We start from the raw sequence: 13,624 nt of genomic DNA, 5'->3' as shown, positions 1-13,624 counted from the left end.
GATAACATGAATGGATACCGATAGAAAACTGTTTGAGAACCGGATCCATCAGCTAATTTGGAATTAAAAATATATTTTAATTAGAACTTGTTACAGATTTATTTCAAGTGTGATTGTGTTGGCTAAATAGGTTATGTCGTTTGAAGTTTGCGGAGGTGAAGGGTTTCTGGGTGTAGAGGGAAAATCCAAAATAGCGACAAATATGTTATACATACACATATACATATATATTATATTTGTACACGTTAAACCCGGGAACGCATCTCCAATAAGTAACATATGAGCGTAAACTACTACTACACGCACGAAATAGAATCAGGGTAATCATTAAAGGGCGAATAGGAAGCGTGCCTTTTCCAGGAATCAGGGCGTTTTGGGTCTATTTACAAATCTAGAGTGCAAAAAAAAAGGTTCTTCATAAAACTGAACAAAGCACAGCAATAATTAACAATGAACGGCACGCTTCCGGTCCGATCTCTACTCATCACTAGAGGTAGGATAGCCAAGGTGCCGCTCATTGTTCCATTGTTGTAAGTCCTTTGTAAAAAAGGTTCGGCAAACCTTTAACAATGCATTTACAACATTTGAACTCTAGGTCCGGGTCCGGGCTTTACTCATCACTGATGACCTGATTCTATAACTGATAACTCATAGTTAGAGGTCGGAATCTGAAGGGGCCGGAAACGTGCCGCCTATTGTTCAATTGTTGTAAATCCTTTGTAAAAAAGGTTCGGCAAACCTTTAACAATGCATTTACAATCTTTGAACAATAAACAGCCCCTTCAGATTCCGGGCTCTACTCAAAGTGATGGACAGCGGTCGGTAATTAATTAACGGTCAAAAGAAATTAACATCGGTAGATAAAAGTTAAAAAAATTATTATTTGTCGTTTAATCATATGAATATGAGAAAAACATAGTAAAATATGAATGAAAGAGTAGTAAAAACATAAGATAAAAGAAAGGAGACTAATAAAACGAATGAAAATCAATATCAAAATGCAAATAAAGCTTACCTCCAGTATTGGAATTGCATCTTTTTTTAATTTTTTACATTTCGATAAAATTAAAAAATCTTCAGCTCTAAAATGGTTTGAGCATATGCTGGTGTTAGGCGTTGGTAGCCAATCGGTTTCTTTTCTCAATTTGCGGATTATTTTTGTCCACTCTTTTCGAATTTGTCTTTCCTTGGGAACTCTTAAATTAACGTGAAATTTATAGTTTCAATAAAAATGTGTATAATATAAAATGAACGATGTTTACGTTAATTAAACTTAAATGACTATTTATGAATATAATTGAGTATTCGGTGCCACACAGATAAATGTTTTTTTTTTCATTTATTTAAAAATAATTTTTACATTTCTCTGGTGCCACCCCTGAAATTGTATGAAGATATCCGGCGGTCGCCATGACACACGATGCAGCCTGTCAAACCGCGACTTTAATTGAATAATATGTCACTTAAATGATTAACTTACTTATAAAAATGTATCCCGTGTTGTTTATTGTGTGTTTTTGAATGCATTTTGCAATTTTTAACGACGCACTTGCCCATCTTGCGAGTAAAATTAACAAACAATCGGACACACGTCGAGCACCAAGCATCAAACACGACTACGCGCAAGTTATTATGAGAGGTCCACAGACAGAGAAATGATAACATGTGTCTGTCCACAGACCTTTTCCACTTGACAACAATACGACGCCTAAAGCCACTTCTTTTATTATAACATTTCTCTGCACTCATCAAGGTAAATATTATATTTTGAATATGAGAACGTCAAATTTATAAAACATTTTATACTAGTGGTTTTATCCGGCTTCGCTTGGTATTTGTAATATAAACCGCTTAAACATGGCTAATCTAATAGTAAACATTCATTTGTTTTTTTATTAAATCTATTTGAACCGAAAAAAAAAATGTAACGACCTATCAGAAATGAATTACACACAATCAGAATTTTTTTTCGATTCAAATAAATTTAATAAAAAAACAAGTGAATATTACTATTAGTTTCGCCATGTCTAAGCTGTTTATATTACAAATACCGAGCGGTTTTAGTAAGCAAATACCGATTTATATTACTAAAACCACTAGTCTAATATATATGTAATTTCGAAAGAGACTTTTTGAGGTTTAACGTAAGGATTGGGTGGTAGAATCCGTGACGTTAAATTTAATAAAAAAACAAATAAATATTCAAATAAGTTTAAATAAAATAAAACTATTCAAATAAATTTAATAAAATGTTTACTATTAAATTAGCCATGTTTAAGCGGTATATATTACAAATACCGAGCGAAGCCGGGTATAATCACTAGTTTGAAATAAAATATCAAACGTTTTTAGAAACAAAAATGTGTAAAGGAATCCATCATACTAAATGCTATTTATCAGGCAATTTCCACTCTTTTTATTGACTAACTTTAATTATACATATTGTTAGTTGTTAGTTGATTGCCGAAGTTATCTGGATTAACAGATAGTTCTGTCTTGAATTTAAAATTCATTTCATAGATTTTCAATTTTCACATTACTACGTACATATTTGTATATATATATTTTTTTAAATACATGTGTTTCTTTTTAATTTCTTACGCACAATTAGGAACGGTAGATGGCTCAGTAATGGGATGAGTACGTATACTTAATTTATTTTTTTGACAAATTTGTTTTGGATGCCAATAACATAAAATATTGGAAACACGTATAAACAGATGTTTTATTTTGACATTGATGATGATATCGTGTCAATAAAAAACAACAAAAAGCAACAGCTGTTTCATTGCCTCCTGTGAGGATTGAACTCACGACCCCTGGTTTACGAGACCAGTGCTCTACCACTGAGCTAAAGAGGCAGGCGTCGGGCTGGTGAGAATTTTTGCATTTGAGTAGAAACGTCAATAATTTTACAAATTTCATAGATATTGCCGTGACCCTCGAAAAGTATTCGATTATTATTTATTGTTTTCAATTGATAAAATTTTCAGAAATGATACATATTTAATATTTCATTTGTAATGTTCTCAAATATTTTTTTTCCTAATTATATTTTATAAAAAGCAATCCAGCACATTAAATTATAAATTAATTTTCAAAACCATGCGAATATTAGTTTAAATTAGTCCTAATATCGGCATAGACACCTAGTTTTAATTAAAAATTGAAGAGTGATTAACATTATACTTTTTTATGGTTTATGATTAACATTATATTATGGTTTAATATTAAAAAATCTCATCGTCGTATTTAATCGATTTACCATATCAATTTTTACGTCGTACCTAATTCTATGTATGTATATGTACTCACTTTGTGAAGAAACAGATTATATTGTATGAAGATATTTAGATAAAATCTTTTTATCTAACTTTTTAAGATGTCAAAAGCGGATTTTTATTATTTTTTTAAATTGTCTGTCAGAACAGAGTTTGAAGTTTGAAATCTAAGTTTAATAAAAAAAGGAAATGGTTGTAGAGCTGTCAATCAATCGTATGGAGTCATTTATCAAGAAAATTATCGATATTTTATTTTATTTTAGCAATGCTTTAGGTGGAATAAAACAGTATCAAAATGAGAAAGTCAGATCATAGCATCGTCTATACAAAATGTATTAACATATTTGTGCCATTCCTTCAACGTAAAATAACAAAGATTTTCGTTGGGCTATACATGTTAAATAAATATCTATGAATACATAACCGTAAGTGAAAATATTTAGTTTATTTTGTTGGCCAGTACATATTTGAGTTTTATAGGTCACAAAATGCAATGTTTGTTTTTGGTATATTCGAAACATTCGTATAATATAATTAATGAAAATAAAATAGATATGTACATTTTTATAATAAGCAAAATGCAAAAATTGGATTGCCGAAACCAGGGATCGAACCAGGGACCTTTAGATCTTCAGTCTAACGCTCTCCCAACTGAGCTATTTCGGCTATATGAATTGATGTTTTATACACAAACATACAACGCACACCAAAAATTGTTTTAACAGGCTAATATGAGGTTTGTAAAAAAGGCTTATTTATTACGTAAGTAGATACATAAAATTGTAATGGTAGCAGAATGATCTGTTTCGTTCCTCTCTCTTCCTTTTTATGCACCAATCTAATTTATAATATTTAAGTGAAAATTTATATAATAATAAATAGACATCTATCGGTAATATTATAAAACTTCAAGTCAACTAAATGCTTTTTTTTAATGGTCACATTGGTCCAAGTTTTTAATATCTTTTAGTTGAACATTTTGCATGAATATGGACATCTCAACCTTTTGTTTTTTACTTTTACTTTTTTTTTTATAATTAAGTAGTAATGAAACTAAGAAAAAGCTAGTAAAAGAATAGAAGTTTTGTAATCATGAGTAAATTTGACTGATTTGTACTCGGAATCGATCACTGATCCGTTTCCATGGTTTTTAAGAAATGTGGGTGTTTGTGGGATTTTGGAGATAATTCAAACACCATTAATCTTTTTAAACTGAAACTTTGTATCCATGCACTTAAATGTTGATCGTTAAATTACCAATATTTTCACCTGGAAATTTGTATTGTAATCAATTTATCGATTTTTAGGAGAATGTAAGATCCTACGTTAAAATAATGATGCAGCATTTGAAAGGAGTAAGCTATATATTCAATATTTCTTTATTCAATTGCACATCATCTTAAGTTTAAGTCACCTTATATGTAGATCTTTTTTTATATTAACCCGAAGTTCATTAACTTTTACCCTCAACTTTAAAGCTTTTTCTACGAAATTATTCGGTGTATTGACTAAAATTTCATATGTAGTTCCAGCTTAATACCAAGTAACATAATAAATTAAGTGAAGATCCATCGACCAGAAGCTGCAGTTCTCATTCGTTTTGTCTTCTATTTATTTTCGACACTTTAAATGTGCGCTTTTCACGAGAAAATTACAGTGTAATAATCCTTGTAACAATATCATGTAAATAAAAAAATAAAAATAAACTAAAAGTGGAATGTTTTCTTTTTAGAAAAGTCAAAAAGGTAGTCTCAAACCGAGATACTACAACGAATTTAAATTAATAATGAGGATATAATTACAAATAGAAAGGTAAGGAGAGACATAATCAAGGTAATCAATAAATAAAATGCATTCATTTTTAAAAATAACTATATCAACTTATAATCAATATACAAACATAACACAGAATTTTATAACCTTCAACACTACAACATAGTATGTAGGTACATATACATATGTAAAGTTTTATTTATTAGGTAAGATGAAATACTATTTGTCTAGCAGGTTTTTCAGACTGGTTGACCTCACTGAACAACATTGCCATTCATTTAGTCACAGAATCGAACTTAAGAATTAATATTTGACATCAATTTAAAACAAAACACCTTGCTCAATAAACATCACGAGACAATATAACCTTACAACTATCGTACGACTGACTAGTGTGATAATTTGATGAGTGTTGAGATTTGACTTGATAGTCAAGTGTTATATAATTCAGAACAACAAATCTACCTAGGAATTAATGTTTAATCAACATTAAATATTTATCAACAAGATTAAGTATAATTTGCTGCTAAAGAACTTTATTGTAAAGCAAATTAGGTAAGAAATTGTCAGATTTCAGTATTTGAGATAAATTCATTCATACATTTTTCTCTATAAATCATGTCTCATAGAAAGTTTGTTGGAATGTGCTTACAGAAATGAGTAGATTTGTCCTAGAAATGAATGCAAGTTTATGGATTGATTTAATGGTGGTTACATTTTAGTAATGTATAATATATAATTTATAGAGAAATATACTATTCAACGATACAAGGTATTCTTTTTTAATAATGTGTTAAGTGTGATGTAGATCTGTCACACGACTACATCCTACAAAATAAATGGCAGTTCATAATAAAAAGTAAATGCATACAAAGCAGCTCAAGGGAGGATAAATTCATTATATTTTTCTTTAACCGACTATAAAACCAACACCAAAACGGTACTGTTGTTTACTTTGGTTCGCCATCCCCGATAACGCAAAACTAAATGGTAATGGAGTAAATCGTTTTTCGAGTACTGCACCAACGTTCCAATTGGAGTCTACCATTCCTGAAAATATTATAAAATAAATAAATAAACTCTCAATTTATCAAAAGAAAGTAAATTGTAATTATAAAATATAGATCTACGATATTTTTTTGGGAGCAATTTAAATGGTCAGTATCTTTTACGAAAATTTAGTGATAATGATATAATGGTATACATATACATATAGATAAAAATGAACGGTCAATAAACTGCCTTTTGTTTTTAGTATTTTTTGATAGCCAGCCAATATTTGAGCAGTCAGTAACTGAAAGCATAACTTGCTGACCAATTAAATGAAGTTACTGACCAAATAAATACAGGCCTTTTTTTACTAGTCTAATTTTATATTTCAAAAGTAATTTTTAGTCATAAGCAGAGATAGGCTAATCTTTAGGGCACTATTATTAACCCTTTGAGTGCTGACGTCTTTTCTGTTGAAAGCCTGCAGCGCTGAAAATTTCGCCAACATTTTCAATTAGAACTATTTTGAAATCCAATAGAAAGCAGGTATAAAAATTGTAGCTAATCCACACAAACCCTAGATCACTACTGCAGAGGATTTCGAGTTTTGTAAAGGTGTGCTTAGACTCTGATATATCTTGCAACAATATAAAATAAACAAAATAAGTCCATTAATGAATGTATTTTTCCAAAACTAGTTCCCACTTCTTCATTGTTGTTGAAATGTAATGCTCACAATTTAAATGCCAAGCCACAATCTAAAATACTCGGCAGTTAGGGTTTTCCATATTTGAATTGTTGGCAAAACGCCGATCGGCGTTGGTCAGCATTCAAAGGGCTAATTTCTTTGAAAAAAAAACGTGTTTTTGCAAGCTTTTTTGCTCTTGCTTTGAACACCGAAGGGATGATCTATTGCTATATTACAATTGCCCTGGCGAGAAACCTAATCATAAGGGAGAGAAAGTCTAAAAAGTTTTGGGGTTCAATAATGAAGAGCTGGTAATCAAATGAGTAATTATCAGCAATTCTTTATCCATTCTAGATCTTTATCACCACTATTGGTAGACATACCTCTAAAAACTAATTCAGCTCTTGGAATTTGAATTTGGTATCCAATAGTACCAACTGATTCCTGACCTCTAAATGATGTCTCTACTTCAGCACCAATCTGTAATAAAGTCCATTAACATGATTAGTCTTGAAATATTGTTATTAAAATGGTATAGATGAGAGATGATAATCTACCGGTACATAATGTGGTAGTTGAGCAATTGGATATAAGTTAAAAAGTAATGATATAGATTAGTAGAAAACCACTGTGGGCACATAAGATTCTCAATCTTAGTATTGAACTTTAAACATCGATCTAATCAAGTCAAATGACATGAAGGATTTTCCTTTTAAAATTTCCTGTTTGTCATGTATGTACATTACACTTGAGAACCGTTGCTTAGTGATTTTTAACATATTTGATAAGTGGATTGTGGAGAAAAAAAAATATGGATTAAAATTTATCATGAAAATTAGATATTGCATCCAATTCAATTTTTTATAACAGTATCTATGTGTGCTTTGTAATGACACTAGATCATACCTGAAGCTGTTCGCTAGCTTGTTTATAGTATGTTAACTGTAAACCGGCAAGGCCAACTTTCGCAGCTATTTCAGTATCTGAAAAAAGAAATAAACAATAAAAAAAACTTGCACATAAAACAATACATCAATGTAAATAAATAAGTATACCGTCGGTATTATAGCGCGCTGCAGCCGACACGACTGCAATTTCACCACCTGGTATTTTAGGACTGCGTTGGTACGCAATTTCAGCACCGAGTGCGAGCGGTTTGGTCACCGATTGAAGATATTGAGCGAGGACAACACCGGATCCCTCCTTCCACTCCTGGCTGCTCATAGTGAGGGTGGCCGTGTGAATCGAGCCTTGGTGTTCGGCTGATATTTGAGCAGCTGCTAAGCGCATCGCTTGTAGCTGTTGAACAACGACAGTATGTAAAGACAAATGTTTTGAGAAAGACTTTTGGATTTGTTTTGAAGTGTTTACCTGACCAACTGCTCGACATTTCCACGAGGGAGTCAGTTGATGTATGAAATTAAGGTTAAGATTTCCATCGGGGTCTACGTCTCCCAGTATCACGGGGAAAACCTCGGTAGGACTGATTTGTTTGGAACCTACATAGGTAGCGCCGATTTTGTACCCACTCGGAGACATTGAGCTCATGGTGATAGTTTGAGAAATCTGAAATGTAATTTTTCATTGAATACAGTTGTGGTTTCATCTTTTTTTTTTAATGTTTTGAATATTTTTAGATATCAAACAAGGGCTTAGAGATAAAACAATGATCTTGATAATATATTTTATGGTTGTTGGATTTTTTTTTATCACCCGGTTAAGAATTGAAATTTTCTTTTAATTAAAAAAAGATTTTTGTTAACTATTACTGGGAATTCAATTCCTTTTTAATTTTCTTAATTATATTTAAATTTTCTTACACTTTCATGTCAACTATTGTATTATATTCAAAAAATATTCTTCATATAAAATTCCATACTTTCACTTATTAGAATTATGTATGCATTAATAAACACCAAGTTTAACAAAAACAAGTTATTATAAACGAGCTAAATAATGGTTTTAATACATAATATTACAAAAAAAAAAAACCTGAAAATTATTGTTGATTCCTCGGTTAATCATCAATTTGCATCCTTCAAAGTTGACAGGCATAACCTCTAAAAAAAAAATCAATAAATAATTATTTAAAATTCAATAAAAATAAAGAAAAGCGTATAATCTTGAGGTGAAACAATTGAAAAAAAAATTGTTTTTTGTGTTGAGCATGCGTCAGTTTGTCGGTTTGTCGGGTACCTTTGCATTTTTTGTGTATTTCATCAAGGTTGCCGGGGTTGTCGAGGTTCGCGGGGGGCGGAGGCTCGGAGGTGAGCGGCTCGAGAGCGGCGAGGGGCCCTCCCGCCCCCGCCCCCGCCCCCGCCCCCGCCCCCGTCGCAGTTGCGCCCCCCGACAGCCCAGCGGCGTGCGCCCTCCGTGAAGACACCACCCCGCCCATCCTGAACCAATTATTGGACACCGAGCCTGACGAACCCGCTAACTGAAGAGGTTATGTCGGACCCCGTCACCTGATATGCGTACTTCGGTTTTTCCGCCTCGATTATCTCAAATGGGTAAACGGACTACTAGTCATGTGTGAACTAGTCACAGGACAACCGGTCGCTCTAGATCAGTCACACGTGATCACCCGTCACACTAAAACTGGTCACGAGAAAACTGGTTGACCGATTTTAGGGTGTGACCAGTTTTAGTGTGACGGGTGATCACGTGTGACCGATCTAGAGCGACCGGTTGTCTTGTGACCGGTTCACATTTGACTAGTAATCACCTATGTGGACTGATCTAATTGTGAAGGTGTTCTTCACCACCAGTCCACCATGGGTTTATAGACGGGTTCGTCTGTGTTTTAGTAGTTATTACTGCTGTTTGTTTGGGTAAAGTATTTTATTGTTTGAATATACAAGTGTATAAATATGTTGTTGAAGTTTCTCGAAGCGGCTGGAATCGTAGTGTTCTCGAGACGGCTATTGGCTGCTGACTGGTGTGGTGCGGACGCTGGATTTTGTAATGTGTCGTTGCTCTGGATCCGGCTGAGTTGCAAACGTTCTTCCATTGTAGGGTAGTTGGCTCGGCATTTGGCTATGTTAAGGCGTCTCTGGATGTGGCAGAGTGCTGCTGGCTCGGCAGTCGGCTATGTTCAGATGTCTCTGGATATTGTAGTGTTTCTGGCTCAGCATTCGGCTATGTTCAGAAGGTCTCTGGCTCATTTGCTGGTTGATCCTCCAGTTCAGCGTAGTGTAGTAGTGGCTGGTCAGAAGCGGGATGTTGACTGAAGTTTTCTTGTCAAAACTCCCTTTTATACGCTTTTGGCGTAAGCGAGTTGGTCGCAGGTGTGGTTTGCAGCTGTGTGCACACGTGGTCAAGTAAGCGAGCTTTGTTGCACGTGACTTGCAGCTGTGTGCACACGTGGTCAAGTAAGCGAGCTTTGTTGCACGTGGCTTGCAGCTGTGTGCACACGTGGTCAAGTAGAGTGAGTGCGTGGTGTGTTGGCACTTGTTAATTTATTAATTGTTTTAATCTCCAGTTGTTAGTGCATTGGGATTCCCACACACCGAACCCTCAAATGATACACATTCAATCATTAACTCAATTTTATGATGATGTGGCAAGTCGCTATACGACATGGTCGAGTTTGGTCACCTTCCTGCGAGTGGGGACCAACTCGGCTGAGTTCGGAGAGCGGCTACTCACTCTGCCTTCAGCTGTCATAAATAAAACACGTGCATTCAACATGCCAGTCGTCTCATTCGTTCATCCCCCATAATAATATACTACGCAAATTATATTTACAATCTTTAATCCTGTTGAGTTCGATGATTATTTGACTTTTAAAGTTAAAATATAATAACTGTGATATTATGTGCATTTTTGTGACACCTTTTGTGTCCTTTATTATGCTTCTGTTCACTATTAAATTAGTAGTACTAATTGATAGTAATTTAAATATAATAATGATCAATTTTCGTATAATTTATTTTTAGATATTTAGTCTCTTTTGTTATGTCACATTTTTTATAAACTCCAAGACTGTGAGGGTGGATTTACCAACATCCAAATGTATGCTGATTGGAGATGGTGTGTTTCTATTATGGGGGATGAACGAATGAGACGACTGGCATGTTAATGCACGTGTTTTATTTATGACAGCTGAAGGCAGAGTGAGTAGCGGTTCTCCAAACCCAGCCGAGTTGGTCCCCACTCGTAGGAAGGCAACCAAACTCGACCATGTCGTTAAGCGAGTTGCCACATCACTCCCCCCCCAGCATCAGCGATACAAAAATTACAAAGAAACAAATTTTACAAAAGAAAAAAATTATTGAGTGTGGAGAAAAAAAATTGTTGACGTGGGTCATCCGCTGTGTAGGTGTACCGCCCTGAATGGTCGGTACATTCGAGGGCGGTGACGTCGCGAGCAGGACGGTGGCTGGTCCGATGGTCGCGCCGATGCGATGCTGCACCGGGGCCGCTCTTCCGAGGCTGATGTCGGTTGGTGGGGCGGCGGGGGAGGCAGGGGCATCGATGTGGTTGATGATACTCCGAGCTGGACCGTGAGTCGTTGTGGCTCGTGGAGGTATTGTAGCGCTACCGCCCGTCTCGGCGTGACGACGCTCGTGGGGACGGACGGGGCCTTGATGATGATGATGGTGCTGAGGTGGTGTATGTCTTGTGGTGCTGGATGACCGTTCTATGTGTACTGGATCACGCATGACTCCACATCCAGCTGTCAAGATCGTCGTCTCATTCGCTCCCCCATTTTTTAAGCACCTGTCATCGACGTTGTGGCTGGACTCAAATCGGTAGGTAGGTAGGTAGGTAGGTAGGTAGCCGTGTCTGCTCGTTTATTGTCACCCGCGGGCCGCGACGTGCTGTGTCGATGGTGATGGCGGCGCGGCGGGTAGCTTTCCCGCTTGGCTCGGCGAGGCAGGGATGAGCGGCGGCATGCTGAATTAATCGAGGCTGCGTGGCTCGATGTCGGGGGTCACCAGTTATGGGGGATGATGAATGAGACGACTGGCATGTTAATGCACGTGTCTTATTTATGACAGCTGAAGGCAGAGTGAGTAGCGGTTCTCCGAACCCAGCCGAGTTGGTCCCCACTCGCAGGAAGGCAACCAAACTCGACCATGTCGTCAAGCGAGCCGCCACACTATGTATGTCTGTATTTTTTTTATAAAATATATACTTATATTAGAAAAAATATGTGTTGAAACCCGAATTCTTAATAAACTGCATTTGAATATGATGAACAGGTTTAAGTTGAAAATTGCAACAGTTTGTAAGCTATTTATTGGTAAATTAAAATTAAAAATCATGAATGAAAAATAAATTATTAACATTAGGTACTATATATCAGTAATCAGGGACGTCCTGTAGGCATAGTTAAGTAAGGCGAGGCATAAGAGTGGCATATTTCGATGGGCAGAAAACTAACATTTTTTTTATAATTGTATTTTTAAATTGAAATTATGATATATATTTTTGCGGCCTCCGTGACGAGACAGAATGTTAAATTACAGAAAACGCAAATATCGGAAGGCAAAGATCGAAAATCGAAAGATCTTAAGTTGAAAGATCAAAAAAAAAAGGTGCATGGTAAACGGTACATACTCACTTAATTTGCGCGAGCAGGGTACAACAGGAACAAGAGGAACAGGCTTTTCCTCCCATATTAATGTGCGCGCGCGCGATCTCAATTTGCGCAATAATCTGTTTACCGTTGTTCAGACTATGTCTGATGATCGGCTTTTGTGGCCTTACGACCCACGATTTGGCCGATATATTTTTGTGCTGGCCACCCTGACAGCGGTTGGCACACAAACTGACAGTTGTCAATAGCGGTTTGGCGCGTTAACACCCCGGTGTTTACGGGGCCCACCTCGCCACCAAAATCACCAGCTAGAGGCTGGTGAGGGTTGTGACGATACTTGGAGACCAGCTCCAGTATCCGTCCGGTGTGCACCAGAGGAAGCTTGGTCTGTCTTCGTCCAGAAGGCAGACAACTGAGCTACGCGTGGCTAACCTAAAAAGGCACGCGTGGTTACTTTGTTTACCCCCCCCTGTCCCCCCTGCTTGATCTCTGTATATATATATATATATATATAAAATACAGTCACCATACAAACAGAATTACAACCTGTTTTCATTATTATACAATTTCCCGCCTTTGTCCTGTATCACACTCACTTACGCACACTGTACGAAGGAGAAAGGGACATAGCAGAGCAGCCGACATCAGCAGAGACCAGACCACCGACGACGAAGGAAGGCACCGTGAGGAGACCAGTCCCGCCCAAGCTTACCACTAGCTATCTCAAGAAACCGACTTCCGGGGTGCTCTCGAGTTGAACATCCCTGGAGTCTGTACATTTGGTCCTTCGAAAGAGCCGGATTTCTTCCAGAGCTGGTCTGTCAACGTCGTCTAATCTAGGTTGGTCGTAATTAGCATTTTTCTGTTGTTGTTGTGATTTTTGGTCGCCATTTTGTTTCTTTTCCCGTGTCCATTGTTTATTTTTGTCGTGTCCAAAATGGAAGCACTTCGGAATACGCGGAAAAGCATTCGCGCTCGGTTAACGAGAAATGCGAACCATTTGGAGGGGGATCTGAGTATTTCCATGCTCCAAATCAGACTCGAGATAATTAAACCTCTGTTGTCTGATTTCGAATCGGTCCAAGCTCAGATTGACGAGCTGGACGAAGCGGAGGCTCGGGCCTCCGAGTCCGTCATTGACGAGTTCGAGACGGAATACTTAATCGCCCTCGAACGATGTATGGAAATGCTCAGATTGCGGGAGCTGCAACTGAGCGCGTCGCCGGTAGGTGGCGCTGCCGTCACGATTTCCGCTGTATCGCAATCAAATTCGGCAATAAAATTGCCCCGTTTGGAGTTGCCCACCTTCGAAGGCAACGTCCAAAATTGGCCCCTTTTCTCACAACG

The 13,624-nt window shown here is 36.5% G+C and overlaps 1 protein-coding gene and 2 non-coding genes across 3 annotated transcripts; all 3 read right to left on the bottom strand.

Annotated features, from left to right (window-relative positions):
• Positions 1–2,789: 2,789 nt before the first annotated feature.
• On the bottom strand, positions 2,790–2,861 carry TRNAT-CGU (transfer RNA threonine (anticodon CGU)). Its single transcript has one exon. It is a non-coding gene; the product is annotated as a tRNA-Thr (tRNA).
• A 1,013-nt stretch (positions 2,862–3,874) lies between these two features.
• TRNAF-GAA (transfer RNA phenylalanine (anticodon GAA)) lies at positions 3,875–3,947 on the bottom strand. The gene has a single exon. It is a non-coding gene; the product is annotated as a tRNA-Phe (tRNA).
• Positions 3,948–4,314: 367 nt separating this feature from the next.
• Positions 4,315–9,368, bottom strand: LOC143913875 (mitochondrial import receptor subunit TOM40 homolog 1-like). Its single transcript, XM_077433913.1, has 7 exons — positions 8,929–9,368; positions 8,725–8,792; positions 8,104–8,298; positions 7,788–8,031; positions 7,639–7,715; positions 7,116–7,212; positions 4,315–6,104 (listed from the first exon to the last, which is right to left on the bottom strand). The coding sequence occupies exons 1-7, from the start codon at positions 9,125–9,127 to the stop codon at positions 5,965–5,967; spliced, it is 1,020 nt and encodes a 339-aa protein (XP_077290039.1). The 5' UTR covers positions 9,128–9,368; the 3' UTR covers positions 4,315–5,964.
• Between the last annotated feature and the right edge of the window lie 4,256 nt (positions 9,369–13,624).

This window comes from Arctopsyche grandis, chromosome 6, assembly GCF_051622035.1.
Source record: "Arctopsyche grandis isolate Sample6627 chromosome 6, ASM5162203v2, whole genome shotgun sequence".
Taxonomy (NCBI): domain Eukaryota; kingdom Metazoa; phylum Arthropoda; class Insecta; order Trichoptera; family Hydropsychidae; genus Arctopsyche; species Arctopsyche grandis.
This window is presented reverse-complemented; position numbering and strand designations above follow the sequence as displayed.

Coding starts and splice junctions, on each gene's coding strand:
- LOC143913875 (XM_077433913.1), bottom strand. CDS start 9,127: ATGGGCGGGGTGGTGTCTTCACGGAGGGCGCACGCCGCTGGGCTGTCG. Junction 7,213..7,638: donor AAGCTAGCGAACAGCTTCAG/GTATGATCTAGT, acceptor ACTTTATTACAG/ATTGGTGCTGAAGTAGAGAC. Junction 6,105..7,115: donor AGCTGAATTAGTTTTTAGAG/GTATGTCTACCA, acceptor TAATATTTTCAG/GAATGGTAGACTCCAATTGG.